This window comes from Arachis hypogaea, chromosome 15 (genome assembly GCF_003086295.3).
Source record: "Arachis hypogaea cultivar Tifrunner chromosome 15, arahy.Tifrunner.gnm2.J5K5, whole genome shotgun sequence".
NCBI lineage: Eukaryota > Viridiplantae > Streptophyta > Magnoliopsida > Fabales > Fabaceae > Arachis > Arachis hypogaea.
This window is the reverse complement of record NC_092050.1, coordinates 10380594-10399851: the sequence shown is the minus strand read 5'-3', so window position 1 is coordinate 10399851 and position 19258 is coordinate 10380594. Positions and strand designations below refer to the sequence as shown.

Below are 19258 nucleotides of genomic sequence, written 5' to 3'. Positions count from 1 at the left end.
TCAGTTGTCGAAGCTAACAGGTAAGATTAGTTGGCTAGTTGCTGTCATTAGATAAAGTTACCAGAATCTGATAATGAAACCTCAAGACTCAAGTCACCTCAAATCCTCAGATATTATTATATAGGAGAGAACAAAGACGTGGTTCCAGTCACCCACGGTGTTGGGAGATATAAGCGTTATCATGACATGAGTTGCAAAACTAATTTCTGAGCACAGATGCTCAATTATCCTAACATAATCTACGCTTCAGGGCAGATGAAATATTACAACAACAAATGACGTGTATAATAATAACATCAGGAGAATTACAATTGAGGGTTAATTAATGGTATGATAAAATTAGTGAACAAAGAAGAAAAATTATACTATATCCTATGCTCGATTAATTAATAGAACCGGCATTGATAGAATTGCAGCTGCAAGTCTGTCTCTTCTAGCTCTGGGAATTGATCAAACCTCGGGGTTGCCTTATAATGAAGATAACAAAAAGGTGATTTATTCGAGGCTGGCAACTGCTTCTGGTCCACATAACCTTTCCAACTCTTCCTGTTGAGTGTTGACAGCAAAATTATTGTTAGAGGACATAATCTAAGGTTGTAAGACCACAACCTGGTCAATGCTAATTCAGTTCAATAAAATTGGAGGTGTAATTTACCTTGATGGAATTATTTTCAGCTGTAAGCTTCTCGCATTCTTCTGATACTCTCTGAAGTTCTTCTCTCAGAGTCCGGTTCTCGTTTCCCAGTGACTCGACCTTCTTTTGCAACTCCTCACACTCAGCCTGGTGGGTACAACAAATGAAAAGCATTGAAGGATGTCCAATTGTAGCATTGGAAACACTGAAATATTATTGATATCCCTTAACCATTGCTTGCATGAAGATAACTGTAAACTACCTGCTTGCGTAGTCTTGACCTCCTAGCTGATTCTCTGTTAGACTGTTTTCTTTTCTGTCTCTTCAGCTCACGTTCGTCCTAAAAAAACCGAAATAGGAAAGGAAAGCTAAGGCTCTGCAAGGTAAAGGAAATAACTAAGAGACACACAAGATAAAAAGGAAACGTTTTTTAAAACAAGGAATATATGGCCTGAAGTTCAAGAAGATAATGTGTAAATCATACTTGTATCCACTGTTCACCAAGTGCAACTTCACGTCCCATTATAGTAGGAGGGTTGACAGCTCCTGGGGCAGGTTGATTGTTTCTCAGTTTTGTAGCATCAGCACCTGCAGAAGATGCATTCCACAAGTCCATTCCAATATTGAGATTAGTTGCAGCCATTGACACAGCAGCCTTTCCAGAAGATTGAGTTATGGCATTGTTCTGTGCATTGGCTCCTGAAAAAGTTCACAATTAAGACAAAATTGCTCGAGTAACCATGTAAAAATTAAAGATAGGAAAACATGCAGAAGAATGCAACATACCATCAGCAAGCATTTTGTCAAAGCTTCCTTTCTTGTTTGTAGCCGATTCCTACAAAGAAATATAAACCATAAGATAGCAAGAAACAAAACAGGAAAATATCAACTTCCTTTCGACTAAGCCATCTACTTTTAGTGAAATATATGAAGTTGCATAGGAAGCTAAGTGTAAAATAGCTACAATCCAAATATATTTCAGGAAGTTAAGTACTATTTACTGCAAAGGATGATTGCTGATGCTGAATAGTAAATTTTTACCTGATGGTTAGCATTCTCATCACTGTCATCGGATGATCCCTCAGAACCGCTTTCACCACTGTCAATGAAAATTTTTGTGAAAAATCCATATTAAGCAAGCTAACTGAGAAAGAAGTCTCAGAAGAGATCAAAATTAACAAGTGGCTTCCCAAACCTTTGTGAGACTGCATCATTTCCTGACCCTGAACCTGCCTTTCCATTTTCTCCTGCTTTAGAACCATTATTGGCAGAAGTTCCCTTCAAATTTTTAGCAGAATTCCGATCTTTTCCGTTGGGTACCTTGCCTACAAACTCGGTCTGTGGGGCACTCGGAGTCTACCCAAATGTTGAAGAGAAGACAAAAAAAGAGAAAAAAAAAAATGTCCAACATTAATTAACTTCCAAACTATATCAGGCCTGGCAAATAAAATTTCCCAGCAACATGTGAGTTCATCTTGTATTAGTAAATTATATTATAGAGAATTCATATTTTTATGCCAGGGAGCAAATGCAATACCGTTGCCATGCTAGGATGAGCATAGACACTCCCAGGAGGATATATAGCTGGATATGGAACAGGAGTACCATATGGTGGCATTAGAGGATGCTGAGAAAAAAACAAAAAACTTTAATGATAAATTCGTAGATGCAGAATGTGGTAGCACACCTACCAAAAATGAAATGTGATATTTACCTGGCCTCCCCACAGATAGGGATGGGGAGCTGCAGAAGCAACAGTTGAGGCGTAAAAAGGAGGTGGAGTGGCTCCAGGGGCATAATAAGCCTAAATCCAAAGCCAACATGTTAGGTATCACAAATAAAAAAGCCAGATTGCACAACTTTGATCACCAACCTGCATAGAGCTTGACCAATCAGGATAGGAAGGAACCGGTGCAATCTCCTGTAAGAAGTAAACAGAAACCATAATGAGATGGGTGCAAGGAGCAGAAGAAGAAAAAGGAGGTGGTAAAGAAAGAACCTGAGTTGTAGACGATGGTTTAGAAGGTTTAGCTGTGCTTTCTTCCCCAGTCCCCATCTAGACCACTTAAGAAAAACTGCACTTCCAATATTGCCACCGAACCAAATAACTTGCAATCAGATCAAGTTCTGATAGCCATGTAAGTAATTCTACCACCTTAAACAAGCACACCTGTCAGAAAATACACAATGAATAAAAAATATAATTTTCTTGGATTTCATTCAACTTCATGCATCAAAAAGCTAGTGCAACTAACATCATCATCAAGGAAAGAAGCTTCATATAACGATATCTAAATTACAGAGTATCTAGCCGAAGCAACATTATTTTCACATTTCTAGATGGGGAATTCAATAATTTGAGTGAAGAAAAATCTATATCCGTACCAGTGAGCGTTACTCGAAAGTGGCTATCACTTTATACACATTTATTGATTAGCTGAAGGACAAAGACAAGGACAAGGGAAAGCTGCATCTTATCACGCATCACACGGGATGATTCAATCCCTATTTACAAAAGGAAAGCATGAAAGAGAAAGGAGACAAAGCTATATCTTTTCACTAGCATTATATCTATGTCATGTACCTATTAATGTTTATATGCACTTCTTACGCTCATATTATTTTAGGTTTGTAGTGCATTATATTTCACTTTTAGGATTGAATAATCTCTTATTCCGTTTATCGGGACGATCATGGTTTAACCGTTCATCACATAACGTGTTTGTTCTAATCTGCCGTGCAATACACGTCCTAGCGGTTGCAACACTTGCATAACAGATAACACAATACCATCATGATGAAATTATGGATTGTATTAGAAGAATACTATGGCGTCTCTAATTAGCTGGCAATATTACTTTATATTGAATGCGAATATATAATAAATTAAACGAAAATATTTAATAAAAAAACTTTAGTAAAATCAGCCTGTACGTGTTTTATTTAGTATTTATTAAAAAATAATTAATAAATATTAAATAAAATAAATTTAATTTTTTTTATTTTTCTAGTATTATCGTAAATTAAAATAGATATTTGCCTTCACATACCCTTTATTTATTTTGGATTTGATTATGAAAAAGGTTATGTTAGATAACTAATGACTTTCTTAAACAACATGAACAACATACAATAAATTTGATTACTATTAGATATTAATTACTCATGCCACTCATTAAATTTGGGATTAATTTACTCTTTTAACTCCATTTTTCACATTGTTGAGCAATGTTGTTGTCTACCTATCCTAGGGAAAAACTCAAAATACACAACAAATGCATTTTAAAGTCAATGTTAGTTCACCTTATCCGTTTTCTTTTCCGGTTTAATAAACCCAAATCATGTTGACTAGTCAATGCAAGAACTTCTCCTTTCAATATTCATTTACTTAACCAAAGATTGACACTACTTGTAAAAAGACAGGTATTGTATACTTACTAGAGGGCCATAGAAACCTCCGAAGTTGATCATTTATTAGAAAAAGCTTGCACATGGAATTAATAGGAGTGATGATGAGACTCCCTAAATACCATGGTCTCGTCCCGAGATTACTGTTCTCTCATCATTTGTAACTTTCTAAAGCAGAGATCGTTCGGTGATAGCACAGCATTAATAGTGTACGAACAAATATATATAAAATATAAAAATAAAATAATTATTAATTTGTTTATTGTTGTTTGCTTATCCTATTCCTTGTCAAATAGCCAAAAAGTAGTTTTCAACACCACTTTTCTCTTTCTTATCCACAAGATGATGCCTCTAATTTAATCACAATTTTAGATCAGCGAACAAAATTAAAATCCTGCTTATTTTATGTCATAGATGAACGCGGCCAATCGTTTGTTGCTTTCTCAAACATAAGAACTGCGATTTGACTCCGTCAAAATATTTATTCCTCATCTAATTAAGTTTTAAAAAGATAAAAGGAAACAGAATCAATGAATCACGTTAACATAGACAGAGTGATGTATCAGAAATTTCGGATTTGGAATGCCAAAGACACAAGAAATTCGGATTTAGGCGAGAGAGTGGAACACGAAGCGAAAGGAATTTCAACTGAATCAGAGAAGAAAGCAAAGCAGTTCAAATTCAAGGGGAAAGAAAAGAAGGCTCTAATATCACTATCACAGAAATACACCTAGAAATTTACAGCAAAACGAAGCGAGCGAGAGAGAGAGAGAGAGTGTGACCTGTTCCGATGGCGTGAAGAAAAGATGAGGTGGACTTCCAACAGGGATAGATGTCCAAGCAGGATTTACACCTCTAATAATACCAATTATAACTCTAATAATTATAATTATACTAATGATATTGTATGCTTATGTTTTGTTTTGTTGTGGTGCTAGTATGAAGGAAGGAGCCAAAGAGGAAAAGAATATTGAGAGAGAGAGAGAGAGAGCAGTTGTGGGACGAAATAGGAATGGGAAGGACTTGAAATTTCGCAACAAACTCTAACAAGTTGGAGGAAGGAAAGGGAAGTGAAAGTGAGTGTGTGGGTTTAGGGCTTTTGGAGGTGACACGTGCGAGCCAAGAGGATTACAGCTGTCAATGTGTTACTGGATTAGGTTTCCTACTCTTCCATCCAACTGCACTTACACACCCCACCCCCTGACTCATCACCCGAATTTCTCCTTACTGGATGGATAGGATAACATTCAATATTCCTTATTTTCTCATTTTCATTTTAAGTTTGATAAATGTTATGTTAGGCATATGGAATTGGGAATTGTTGGGAAGCAATGAATGCGTTGTGAGTAGCCACGCGCACACACACTGTATTTGTGACATTGCCTCCGGTTTCCACTCCTTGGTTGGCTACTTTGCTTCGTTGCTGTCGGCCACATACCAAAGAAAAATTCTTATGCTTCCAAAATGTCAAATGCCTCCACGCTCTCTCTCTCTTTTACCATTTTCAACTTCAACCAAGTGGCCTAATCCTTTTCACTTAACTAATCCTCCCATCATAATCATCACCAATATTTGGGAGGATTTAAATAAAGAATTTAATTAACATGCGTTTTAAATTATTATTAATAAAAAAAATTTTAATTTTTTTTTATTTTATTACTTTAATAACTACACAAGAATTACACTAGAAATTACACTTTTCACATTTTTTTATAACAATAATATCAGAGAGACCAAAAAAACAATCTAAATTCATTTTATTTAGTATTTATTTATTGTAATGTGCATTAAATAAAGTCAAAAATAGTAAATTTTAAAAGTTTTTTATTAATATTTTTTATTACTAAATATTTCTGTTTTTATAATAACTTTTTTAATTTGTAGTTTTAATTTATATATTTAAAGTATATATTAACTAAATTCTTAAATAAAATATGTCAAAAACAGTGTGAGAGAGAGTTTTTTTTTTCATTGTTTCATAAATGGGCTTAAGAGTGTTTGGTGTAAAAGATTTTATCCATTTTAGCTTAAAGAGATGAAGCCGATAAACTTTGGCGGTGTAACCCCAATATGCGTTTTGATGATGAAATAATTGGGCTCATGATATTTCGGACCAAAAATCAATTAGGCTCTCTATCGTAGAATAGAGATTGGACTTGTTGACTTTTTGGGTCCATCTCGTAGAATATCTAATTGATAAAGCCCAGCACCGAGAAGAAAAAAAAAAAGCAAGAGAAAGGAAAAACGCCCCAAGTCCAAAAAAAAAAAAAAGGAACAACGCCCTAAAATTTTTCTATTGGAGACCACTTTAATAAAGACACTAATAATATTTTTTTTTAAAGATGTTTATATTTTTTTTTTGGTGATTATTAAAGATGTTTATATGTGTTATGTTATTATTGGACATCTTTATTAAATTAGTTAATAATTTATTTTTTAATAAATCATAACAAAATCAATTTATTATAACAACAATAATAAACCTAATTGTCTGCATTATAATTATTAGACATAATTTGATCCAATTGAATTACACAATCTAAATCGAATATCTTTAAATTTTTTGATAAAACGACAAATGTATCTCTGAACTTTTTGTTTTACAGATATTTAAATCCCTAAAAATTTAAAAATATAATTAGATCCCTAAAAAGATGGATTTATTGTTATTATTATAAAAAAATCAGTTTTATTATAATTTGTTAAAAAATTCAAAAATAACTGATTTATTAATACGTCCAATAATAATGCGACACGTAAACGTCTTTTTGACGTTTTACGCGTCTTTATGAAAGCATTCCCTTTTCTATTTTGTAACGTATGCGAAAAGTACTACCATTCTTCTGTCCAGCATTCACTATCATCTAAGTAGAAACTAGAAACCAATAAATTCAATGAATCAAAATAGAGTGAGTTTGATTTATCTAAATTATGTCACATTATTAGTTTAACTTTTTTCTTCTTTTGATTAGGCATTAGGTTTACATAATTCGATAAACTCAATCCAGTTTTGTAAAACCTCAAACTCAAATTGGACTAATTGATGTTTGTTGCGTTGTTGGGTTCCAGTAATATGATATATTTTCTAACCTACAGTAGCTCTTTGATATAATTGATTCGATCATGTGAATTTAGGTAAAGTAAGTTATAATCACGTTTTATTTCCTCATATAATCCTATTAGAGAAATTGTCTTTATACTTCAGAATTAAGCCATTATCAGAATGCATGTATGTACCCCACTAATAGCTAGGTGCTTAAGTCCATTTTAAAACTTTGTTTTACAATACTTAATATTAGTCTCTCGCTCTGTCTTTTAGTTTATTTCCCAGCACGTTTAACCCCACAACTACTTTTCACCAACTTAGAATCTCTCCCATATATTAAGGATTAAGGAGATCTTCGCATTTAACATATTTTATTTTATTTTACATATGTGAGACAATAATATAAGAAATTAATGTGACGAATAAGTAGTGAACAACATAATATAATGAATGAATCTTTGAATTGTTAGATGTTGCTGTAAGGCTGTGCTATATAGCCTAAGTCTAGTGTTGAAGTCAATGCAAATTTTAATGGACAAACAATTATAAAAGGAAAAAAAAGTAACAGTGTTTAGTCCTGATTCTGAAAAACCAGAGCCCCTAAACAAGAAGTAAAGACTTTGTCTAGGTTCAAAGCTTCAAGACCTCAACCATCTATTTCATGGGAATAATTAGGCTGCATATTCTCTCTGTCTGTTTCATATCTGTCCTTTTTGCAAACTCTTTCTTAAACACACGAATTATTTTACTTTATTATATGTCCACCTTCTTTAAATTATAATTTTATTATTAAAATCTATGCAGAATAGTTCAACTAAAATAATTAGTGTATTTTGGATGAAGGAATTTCATGATTTAAGTGTGTTATATTATATTTAACTAATTAGTCACGTGTTATTACTTGTAATAATATAACTTTCATTCTGTTGAAACAAGTTCATTTACAAGTATTTAGTACAATAATTTAACTACCTCACTTTATAGGCGTAGCCTTTTAATTTTCATATAGTGTCACAACCTCTCAAAAGAGAATGCTAATTTTTATGACTTGGCTTATTATTATTATTATTGTGGTGAATATCACTTATTATGGAACTCATAAGTCATAACATACTTAATTCTAAAGTTTCATTATTTATTTATTTATTCGTTATTAAATGCCTATAAAAAAACCATCACTTTGAATATTTTTTCAAAGAACAATGTTATTTAGTTTGTATTTTATCTTGAACAATTGAAATCATTAAGTCTCATATGTACTCAATAAAAAAATAATGGCATTCACCCCCTAATATATTCGATATATATATATATTAGTTTTGGTAGCTAAAGGTGGCATAAATTTAACCAACAAGTAAAATATTGACATATGACAAGAAAATTAAATCTAAAATAAAAATGATTATCTCTCTTGTAATTTTTTATGATTATTTTTATCAAAATAATTTTTTATAATTATTTTCATAATTATAAAAAATAATTTTAAAAAAATAACACTAAAATAATTTTATAATTATATTTATAATTATTATTTTATTATTTTTACTTTTTATTTTTTAAAAATAATTTTTATAGTTATTTTTACTAAAATATTTTTTTATTATTATTTTTATTTTTTAATTATTTTTATTATTATTATTTTTATTAATTTCTAAAAATAACACCAAAATTATTTTTTAATTACTTTTATTATTATTTTTATTTCTAAAAAATAATTTTTTATAATTATTTTTTTATAATTTCGAAAAACTAATACTAAAATGATATTCTCTCTCTTGGTGTTAGTTTAAAAATAATCATAAAAAATTATAAGAGAAAGAATATTATTTTGGTTTTAGTTTTTTAAAATTACAAAAAAAAATAATTATAAAAAAATTTATTTTGATAAAAAATAATAATAATAATAATAATAATAATAATAATAATAATTAAAAAATAAAAATAATTATAAAAAAATATTTTAGTAAAAATAATTATAAAAAATTATTTTTTAAAAATAAAAAAATAATAAAATAATAATTAAAAATATAATTAAAAAATTATTTTAATATTTTTTATAATTATTTTTATAATTACAAAAAAATTATAAAAAATTATTTTGATAAAAGTAATTATAAGAAAGAGAAAATTATTTTAGTTTTAGATTTAATTTTTTTTGTCATGTATCAATATTTTACTTGGTCAAATTTATGCCATCCTTGACCACCAAAATCAATATCACCATAGAACTTTCCATATATATATATATATATATATATATACACAATATTTTAACTCTTAAAAGTATATATTATTTTGTAATAATTGATGAAAAAGATGACGACTAAAAGATCATATACTTAAAGTCTCTAGGGATAAAATGCAATTAATCTAACTATAACTTAATTTTGAGATAGAAATAAAACACGCTATACATGTAGCACTACAAATTAAATTATGTAAAAGATTTTTAAGATAATAAATTATAAAGTCAAAAATTTTTATTTACACCAGCTATTTTTTAATTTTTTTTAATGTTTTATAGCACTACAAAAAAAATTATTTATTAAAAAACAATTTTTTTAATTTATTTTTAGAATCGATTTTAAAAACATGATGGTAGAAAATTTTATTTTCTTTTAAAAAATATTTTCTGGAATTAGGCATTAATCATGCATAATTGCATATGTAACATTCATGTTCTTATACACTTTTCATATCAAAATAACTGTCCAAAAAATAAGAGACACATATATTAAAACAAATAATAATAAATACATGTAATTAATTCATCATCATAGTTATTAATTTAAAAATTTTATTAATATCATCTTAATGATAGAAATTGACAATTATTTGGAATATCAATTTTTTTCAAATGTTTTTTTTTTCTTCTTTTATTTTAAGATAAAAAAGCAAGATGCATGTATAGCTATAGTAGTATGCGACTATGCCCCAACAGTTTTGTATTTTCCGTCGGGACCAAGATCCGCTTAGTTTCAACTTTAGATCACGATAGTTACAACATATATGTGTATGTGTGTGTGAATTTCATCAAATTTTATCTAAATTAAAGAGTAAGTTATCTTTTGTAATATATTTTCTTATTATTAAATTAAATAAAATAAAATGAATTGACTTATCATAGTTAACTTTAACTTTTAATCTAACTTAAGTTTTATTAATCTAATCAATTAATCATGATGTCATTTTTTTTTGTAAATTATAAAAATTATTAGAAAAATTTAATTTTGTAATTTTTTATATTTTTCTTAAATCACACATTTATTAATAAATTTTAATTATAAAATAAAAAAATCTCAAAAAACAAAAAGAATAAATAAAAAATGCAAGAAGCACAAAAAATATTAAAATTCTCAAAACTCTCTCCCTTGCTTTCTTAAAATTTTTTCAAAATTTTTTTATTGTTCTTATTAACTAATTATATCTATTTATTATCCATTATTTTTGTTGGCTAATTAAAAAGTTATTTATTTTATTATACGGCATACACATGCATTAATTCATGTTACTACATTTCTGTTTGTATTTAGGTCTTTATTTTTTTTTATTGTTGCACAAACATTTTTAACTGCATTTTAGTTTGCACTTAAAAATATACTTTTTTTTTATCTTTATTGTTTTGAAAGTGAGGTATTTGAAAAGTTTTATTATTTTAAAATATTTTCAATGAATCTAGTTTCATTGTGAAGGAAAATGAAGGAGATTTTTAAAAGAATGAAAAAAGTAAGAGAAAATTAGTAAGAGCGTATTTTTTATTTTGTTATTGAAATTAATTAATAGATGTGTGATTTAAAAAAATAAAAAATTGCAAAATATAATTTTTGTTAGTAATTTTTATAATTTGTAAAAAAAATTATACTATAATTAATTAGGTTAATAAAATTTTGATTAAATAAAAAATTTACTATAATAAATTAATTTATTTTATCTAATAACAATAAGACATGTAGGTCATACAAAATAATTTATCCTTTATTTTTAAAAAACATCGGATAAAATTCACCGTATATATAAACGGAGCGATAAGGATTAAGGAATTCCATTACTAGTTCATTCTCAAAAATCAAATATAAAGAACCCGTTGTAATTGCCAAAAATAAAACAGAGATAAGATGACCAACTAGATTAGGATTGAAACGTCACTACCATCGAACTTTATGTATAGACTATAGAGCCCAACTCATCCAATTGTATGTGATTTTATTCTCTAATTTTATATGGACATATATAACAAAATGAAACCTAGCTAGAGCATTGGTGAACTCAATTATTATTAATTATTTTTGCTAAAGAAACATACGACACGATATGTTTCATCATGACATTAGTTAAATAATATTGTGTATAAAATAAAGATATTCTGAGATGAGGGGGTCAAAATGCAAGTTATTATGTTGATGAATACCTTCCAATTACATCATAGTCAAATACACACACTAGTTTAGAGCTAGGAACAATATATTACATATTAGATCATTATTCACATCATTTACAACATGCTAATTAAACTTATGTAAATATATAATAAGTTGGCCTAGTAATGTTAGAAAAAAAAAAGTCTAAAGTTGTCTTATTTATATTAATTCTAGTAATAATTAATGAATACTAAATAAGACAAGTTTGGACCAATTTTTTTGTTTTTACCAAATATTTTCGTACGGATCAACCCATTCCATGCCATTAATGTAATGAGCTTCAGGTACACAAAAGACATAGTCTCCAAGAAATGGCGGGTCCATAATTTCCATTGACTGTGATTGTGATTGCGATTGCGAACTAGAACTGTTGCTTGGGACCATGTCTTGCAATCGTTGAATCTCCTCTTTTGCATTAGAAAGTTGCTCGTTAAGTTTCAGCACCTGCAACCATGGCATGAAATTGTGAATGATTAAAACGAAAAAAATACTAGAAATAAGTTTGTAATAGTAACACAGGACCGAATATATTCATATTTTAGTGTCATTGAAAATTAGACAAGGTATGCATGGTTTGGTAGGTGCATTATGGTATAGGCAAATGGTGATTCACGTGGGAACACATGTCACGTGGCTTAGTGGGCCTTCCTTCAGCAAAGCCCAACGTTAATTTTATCCTAATACAAATATTCATTCACAAACTTTATGGAAGAACTGAAAAGAAAACAGTGGTTTTTGTTGTCTGCTAAGGTGGCATTTTGCTGTTCCATCTTTGTGGTCTTTTTCATTTATTTTTTCTTTCCTTACTCTTATCCTGTGGCAAGAACTAACAGGACCTTTTGGATTTCTTCGAGCCCAGAGCTCGCATATATATAATAAGTTGATGAAAAAAAAATTACAATTTGTTTTATTTTATTTTTCGGCACTTAAAAGAGTTATCATCATTAGTTCTATCTCTCACTTATTTTAAAAATATCCTGAACTTGATATATATATATATGGCCGGTGGTTCTCTGCTTTGTGTTTTTCTTTTCGGTCTGAAGAACTGGCTGCATGCGGGTAGTGCTTCACTCTTTCATGTTTCAACACTTAACCCAAAGATTTTACTCAGGTAAAGATGTCTTTTTATAAAGATAGTAATTAAAATGTTAACACTTAACATAAATTAATGCTTTAATGATTTTTAACTGTAATCTTTACTTAAAGATATTTTATGTGAGTAATAGCTAGTCAGATCATGATATTTTAAAGATAAATTAATTAAAAAAAAAATGAACGAGCTGACCTGTGGAGTTAAGAGAAGTTAATTAGTCACATGACATGGTTGTCCAAAACTGACGTTAAGAGAATTAAAAAGAAAGAAATAGTGATTTTGGGTTCCCCTTAAGCATTAAGAAAGAGAAGGTTTAATTAATTTGAATATAGTTTACCTCAGTTTCAAGGCGACATTTGTCGAGTAAAGTGGTTTCATGTGCTCTCTTGAGATTGGAGTATTCTTCCTCCAGTTTCTTGTTCTTCCAACGAGCTCTTCTATTCTGAAACCAAACGGCAACTTGCCTCGGATCCAAACCAAGCTCCAAAGCTAGCTTGTCCTTCCGTTCCGACTCCAGTTTGTGTTCATTCCCAAAATTCATCTCAAGAAGATTCACTTGCTCTTCACTCAACTTTCTCTTTTTGTTCCCTTCTCCACCTCCGTTTTCTCCTCCCTTCTTCTTCTTATTACGCCTCCTTCTTGCTTTCTTATTCTCCCCTACAAAATATATATCTACATAAAATTAAAACAACAACAACAACAACAACAGCAACGTAACGTTTGTTTATATAATAACTAACCTTGTTGAGCAATTATCTGAGTGTAGGCACCACCACCAGCAGGATATAGCTGAGATATAAGCATCATTTGTTCATCCATAGATCTTTGATTCATGATTCTATGTATTTATATGTTGATGATGATGATGGTGATGTTATTAGTCTTATATTTCTCTCTAATCTCTCTTGCTAGCTAGTTGCTAATATAGTATAGAGGAAATTAAGGTTAGATATTGACTCAGCTGGAAGGCTTCTTGTTAAGGAGGAGTGAGCTCTGAAAGCTAAGAGTCTAATGTTGTTGGAGAGACAAGACGGGAGAGTGTGATGTATTTATAAGGAAAATGATGTGTGAGACTGTGTGTCTTAATGGATGCACAACACTCACCCCAAAAACATGCCCTCATTTCTCTTATATATTTACGGATTAGTGCCATCTCTCTCATTTTCCCCATTTATTTATTAGTTGCCAACACATGCTCTACTACATATATACTCGTTACGGCGTTAAATATACACACTGCTCATTCAAATAAAAAATAAATTAAAATTATATTATTTTAGTTTTAATCAAATTTTATTACTGACAAATTGTATAATTTGGATAAAATTTTAAATTTATTTTTAAAAACAATTCAATTTAATTTATACAGTATAACATAATAATATTATTTTGATATTATATTTAAAATTTTATCTATAATATATTAAATTTATTATACATTTTTATCTTATTTATATATATTATTATTATTTAGTGAATATTTTATAAATTTTAAATAAAATTTATTTATTTTAATTAATTTATAATTTTATTTCTATTATAATATTATTGATAATTTTTTAAAATAAGACTTATTATGTTATTTTTAATTATTTAAAATTTGATATCAAAATTTATTATATATATAGAATCACAAATCTAATTCAATCTAAATCGCTTAAAATTAGATTAGATTATTGAATTAAATTATTTAAAAAAAAAAATCATCCAGCCAAAATTATTTGATACGAAACCGATTTACCACGAACACCTCTAATACTCATCATGCACACCAACAAAATAAGCGTGCGGCACCCTTCCAATATAAAAGGGACCCCATTTTATCTCATCATATATACTATTGTATATATCTCTGTAAATTCATCTATCATTGATCTCGTTTCTCGTACGTACCAAAAACTAAGGGATACATATCTTGCTATGCAAATTAATATAAAAACTTGTAGTATACTTGAATAGTTAGCTTTTATATATATACGTATTTTATTATTTAAGTATTTAATTTGTAGGCACTAAGTATAATAATTTAGACTTGATGTAGAAAAATCATAATAAAGAAAAAAAATAGTAATCTACTGGAGGGGTCAGTCATGTACTAATGTGTATGTACCCAGCAAGGGATCAATTAATAATGATGAAACTCATCTTGTATGTGTTTCAATTTGGATTTAATGATTAATGAGTACGTACAAATGGATTAGCCATCTAGAAGCCAAGATAATTAAGCATACGGACAATGCTGGAGTTTATGTGTAAGTGGAAACCCACACTTAAGTAAGTCGGAAATTCATCGCCTCTCTTATCCACAGTCACACGCATGCCGTTCCTTTAATTTATTTTTCTTTTTTTCTTTTAAATCCTCTTTGATGTGAATGGGATTGGGATCCCAAAGCTGACCACCTCGACCTTAATAAACAAAAGAGGAGCGGTTAGCCTCTGGAGTTGAACAAGTAAGGCACTTTCAATTTTGTATCCCAATTAGGTGGTATAATGCATGGTATATATATTCATTCAATTCTATATAATATGTTCCGATTCATCATATACGGCTTTGCTTTCTGGCTTTGTGGTTTAATTTAGGGTATGCATGGCTCGAGATGAGTGTAGCTTTGAAACATATGTTTTATGATATATTTAGCAATTAATTAATTAGAACTTTGAGTTCACACCTCCCTAGCTCTGACCTTCCTATTAGGCATGTCGTCATTGACAACGTACGTGATCACTCACCACTGTCATATATTTTTATTATACTCCCTTGGGTTTAGTATATTTGCAAGTCAAGGACAAAATAAATTAAATTAAAAGTTAAAAACGTGATATCCTATCCATATTGTTAATGGATAGGTTGGACAGGATTGAGTTCAATTTCACTCAAAGGTAATCTCATATATATATTTTTAAGTTTGTTCTTATTTTATGTCAAAAGATGCAGTCTCTAAACTCTATCTATGGTTTACCGGTTTAATCCAACTTTATCCACTTAATTCGTATATTTTCTAAATTTCATTCCATAACATACATTACATAGTTAATCTTTATCATACATAATTACATAGGAAAAATTTTAAGTATATATTATATATATTTTTTATAATTCAGATCAACGGTTAAAACAATTGGAACACCGTGTTGGGCCAACCGTGAGGAGCTCTCGACCAACGGAGAGATTTTGGGAGGAATCAAGCAAGAGAACATAAGATGGGATGACACCATATCTAACTCAAAACCTTAAGGTAATAAGTTAACGGGTCTCTCATCTTATAAACTCCGCACTCTTTCTTGCTTTTTTTGATGTGGGACTAACTTCAACACTCCTCACACTTGCAACACTAATACATTGGTGTTCTAGGTACACTAAAAACTCTTCCAATTACATATAGACATTTACAAACAAACAAGTCATAAAAATTGAAGATCACACACATATGAAAAAGTAAAATTAAATATATAAGGTTAAAATTAATTAACTATTACACACAAACATTATTAATTAATTAAGTGTATATAGTATTGCCACATGTCTAATTGCATGGATGGATTTTGTATCTAATTAAGAGTGTAAGACTTTGTGGAAGTCATATGATATATATTTTATAAGTGTAATTAAAATGCCAAGTTGGAATCATATTATAATATGCGAAAAGTCTCAGGATTTTGATAAAATTTTAGCCATTATTTAGCCAAGCAGAGTTTTTCCTCACGCGTCAAATTATTTAGCCATCAATCCTCTTCTTTATCCCTCTATTTGAAATGCTTATACTGATTATTTAATGGCTCAAAATCTAAAAAACTGCTAACCCTTAGCATTGCTGTTATAATATGGGGTATTTATGTTAACGAGAAAATATTAGGTATCACTGGCTTTTACTTGCTTTGTTTTGTTGCCAAGGGAAACATACAATATTTGGATTCGGAAATATTTGGTAACCAAAGAAAATCAGCCAAAAACAGTCATAACTTGCCTTAACATTCATTAATTATTACGACAATTAATGAATGCTAAATAAGACAAGTTCTGGCTGTTTTTTTTGTCTCCCTAGCATTATTCATTTGGATTATATGGTACATACAACTTTACTTATTACAGAGATCATGTAAACTTTTCAGCTAATTCTCTTTAAAGAAATATACAAAAAAAAATGTTAAAAAATTATCAGAATTTATTATTTTTAGTTAATATTTTTAGTAATTAATCTAATTTTTTTAGTCTATTAATTCAACAATATATTTTAACTAACTCATATTTTTAAATACTCAAAAAAAAAAAATTCTGACCATTCTCAAACATTTCTCATATATCAATATAAGCAAATGAATTACAGAAGTTGCATTGTATTTGACCGAACATTAAGAAAAATTATTATATTTTTTCCTTAAAAATGTATTATTATGTATGTATTATGTATATACACGATAATTACTTCTCTTTATCAAATAAATTTTGATGATTATTTTGACGAATTTAAAAAGCTATCCTATTATTGTACGTGAATAATTATATTTTTCATATATTTTTTTAAAATTTGTTTGAATTTTTTTTCAATATTTTTTTAATTGTCTTATATTTTTTTTAAAGAGAACAAAAATTGAATTTTAAATTTTTTAGTTATAGAAATTTTAATGTTATATTAAGAATTTAAGATAATAAAAAGAGTGATATTTTTTATGCAAATTAAAAGGCAAGCACCCAAACAAGGTGGACCGTACGTGCTGTGTGACTGTGTGACACACCATCAAGACTGCTTTAAATTTATTGCTTTTCTTCTCTCCTTATCTTTGCCCTAGCCTTGACCTGTGTAAATAGAAATATAATTATAAATGTTGAGGTTGAGAAATGTACGTGGCAACAATGTAGTAAACCTTTAAAGGAATATTCAGTTTGGGTGATGCTGGACAAAGATATAAAGCATGTTCACTTTGTCTGTCCTTTATTTATTTGAGAAAGGCTTCTCTCTATCTCTTCTCTATCTTACTAATAAAACACATTAGATTCATCAATAATTTTCAATGAACTATTATATGCTAAGCTAGCTTGCATTGGCCAAGTAGATATTTTTTTCTCTTTGCCCCATTGTTTCAAAGACATGTGTTTCATCATAGTCTTGATTCCTTAAGGAGACAACGGTTGTTGCAGTTTGCAGGTTCCTTTTCAATTGTCATGGTACAACCAAACTCCATCCACAACATTTCATTGGAGATTGGACATCTCTACATACCCCTATTAATGTACGCTTATTTTCGTAGCTTCCTGTCGTGTCAATTACTTCATACATTTGAGTTTCTCTTATTTTTTCCCTTTTTCTCCTATTTCTATATATATATATAAAGAAAAAAGTTCCTTTCAGATGCGTGGTGCATGGAATAACTCAATAAACTGCAGTTATTTTAGAGCTTATCCAACTTCATATTGCTATTTTAACAATTTGTTTAAGTATATATATATATATATATATATATATATATATATATATATATATATATTATAAAATAATGTATAAAAAATATATTCATAATTAATAATGTAATAAATATTATTATTATTATTATCTAAATTAACTAATAATTATCACTAATTTGTATATAGTTAGTAAAAGATATTTTAGTAAAATATATATTAAAAAATATATTACTTTAATCTTGAAAAAAGATGATACATTATTTTATAAATAAAAAAATATCATTTGGATATCTAAAAAATGATTTTCTCTAAATATCTGTTGACTATTCTAAAATTGAGATTGATTACTTATCCGAAAAATTAACTGAAATCCCCAACAGTATTAGTAAAGGTTAAGAAATACAAAAATTGCAGCAAAAGGTGTCAGCTCATCACATGTGACATGTACGTTACATACACTTGGCTTATATTGGTCCATTATTAATACAAGGTGCAATAGAAATGCATTATCCTATCCGGACATCCCTCTTTTATGGGCCACATACCACAAATTAAAATTTAAAACACAGGCGCTCTAGTGTTTAGAATTGTTTAGAGAAACATACAATCCCACCTGGGACTTTTTCACTAACTAGAAATTGTAGGTATATACCCTCATGCTTGGCTGTTAGAATTTTTTACGATAAACTTGTATTGATTTTTTAGTTTTTGTCTTTATAAAATCAAGTTGAATGTTTAAATTTTATATTCCTATAAACTCCCCAAGTGATTGAGTGGTCCATTTTAAATTTTAGATATCATCATTTCTTATTATTAAGCTTCAAGGCCTCACGATTAATATAAATGACAAGAAAAGATAAGTGTGTAGGAGGACTCTTTGAAAGTTAAATCTTTGATAATTAAGATCTAATCACTCTATATATATGTTATAAGAAAAAGATTCACACTTTTATCGAATTTTTTAATAGCAAATAGATTAATCACGTGCCACCTATGAGAATATTAGACAGGATGCGTGTTTTCGAGTACTAAACTTTCATTTAAGATATTATCCTTTAACCACTTAACGCATACGGTAATTAATCATAAACTCTAGAAGTACATCTTTTATTCGTTGTTCAAAATCACTGATATTAGATCTTTAATATTTAAAACTGGTTTCTAGGATTGTTGACTAGAAATATGTTGTCCTTTGCTCTCAAACTATAACCTAGCAAAGGATTCAAGTTGGCTCCTCCATAAAAAAAATGTATATATA

At 28.9% G+C, this 19258-nt stretch overlaps 2 protein-coding genes across 9 annotated transcripts; both read right to left on the bottom strand.

The window, feature by feature from the left end:
* Positions 1-93: 93 nt before the first annotated feature.
* On the bottom strand, positions 94-5429 carry LOC112749035 (G-box-binding factor 1-like). Of its 7 annotated transcripts, none has more exons than XM_025797296.3 (13): positions 4825-5090; positions 3020-3139; positions 2634-2804; positions 2508-2555; positions 2349-2438; positions 2172-2261; positions 1830-1990; positions 1676-1733; positions 1421-1469; positions 1119-1333; positions 897-974; positions 656-781; positions 94-546 (listed from the first exon to the last, which is right to left on the bottom strand). In XM_025797296.3, exons 3-13 carry the CDS (start codon positions 2688-2690, stop codon positions 496-498), a joined length of 1023 nt encoding a protein of 340 aa, XP_025653081.1. In that variant the 5' UTR covers positions 2691-2804; positions 3020-3139; positions 4825-5090; the 3' UTR covers positions 94-495. The 7 variants fall into 7 exon arrangements, with proteins under 7 accessions (XP_025653081.1, XP_025653083.1, XP_072074666.1 ...); XM_025797298.3 differs by having other exon boundaries at positions 2634-2789; positions 4825-4940; XM_072218565.1 differs by lacking the exon at positions 4825-5090 and adding an exon at positions 4073-4797.
* Positions 5430-11457: 6028 nt separating this feature from the next.
* LOC112747869 (homeobox-leucine zipper protein ATHB-40) lies at positions 11458-13632 on the bottom strand. 2 transcript variants are annotated; one of them, XM_025796077.2, is made up of 3 exons: positions 13340-13632; positions 12937-13256; positions 11458-11950 (listed from the first exon to the last, which is right to left on the bottom strand). In XM_025796077.2, the coding sequence occupies exons 1-3, from the start codon at positions 13431-13433 to the stop codon at positions 11732-11734; spliced, it is 633 nt and encodes a 210-aa protein (XP_025651862.2). In that variant the 5' UTR covers positions 13434-13632; the 3' UTR covers positions 11458-11731. The 2 variants fall into 2 exon arrangements, with proteins under 2 accessions (XP_025651862.2, XP_072074665.1); XM_072218564.1 differs by having other exon boundaries at positions 12937-13271; positions 13340-13631.
* Positions 13633-19258: the final 5626 nt, after the last annotated feature.

Bases quoted from the DNA above. Each gene is read 5' to 3' on its own strand.
- LOC112747869 (XM_072218564.1), bottom strand. From the start codon at position 13,433: ATGAATCAAAGATCTATGGATGAACAAATGATGCTTATATCTCAGCTA. The intron at 13,272-13,339 runs GTTAGTTATTAT...AATTTTATGTAG, and splicing joins TCAGATAATTGCTCAACAAG to ATATATATTTTGTAGGGGAG. The intron at 11,951-12,936 runs GTAAACTATATT...CCATGGTTGCAG, and splicing joins AATGTCGCCTTGAAACTGAG to GTGCTGAAACTTAACGAGCA.
- LOC112749035 (XM_025797294.3), bottom strand. From the start codon at position 2,690: ATGGGGACTGGGGAAGAAAGCACAGCTAAACCTTCTAAACCATCGTCT. The intron at 2,439-2,507 runs GTTGGTGATCAA...CTTTGGATTTAG, and splicing joins ATTGGTCAAGCTCTATGCAG to GCTTATTATGCCCCTGGAGC. The intron at 1,334-1,420 runs GTATGTTGCATT...GAACTTTTTCAG, and splicing joins TGACAAAATGCTTGCTGATG to GAGCCAATGCACAGAACAAT.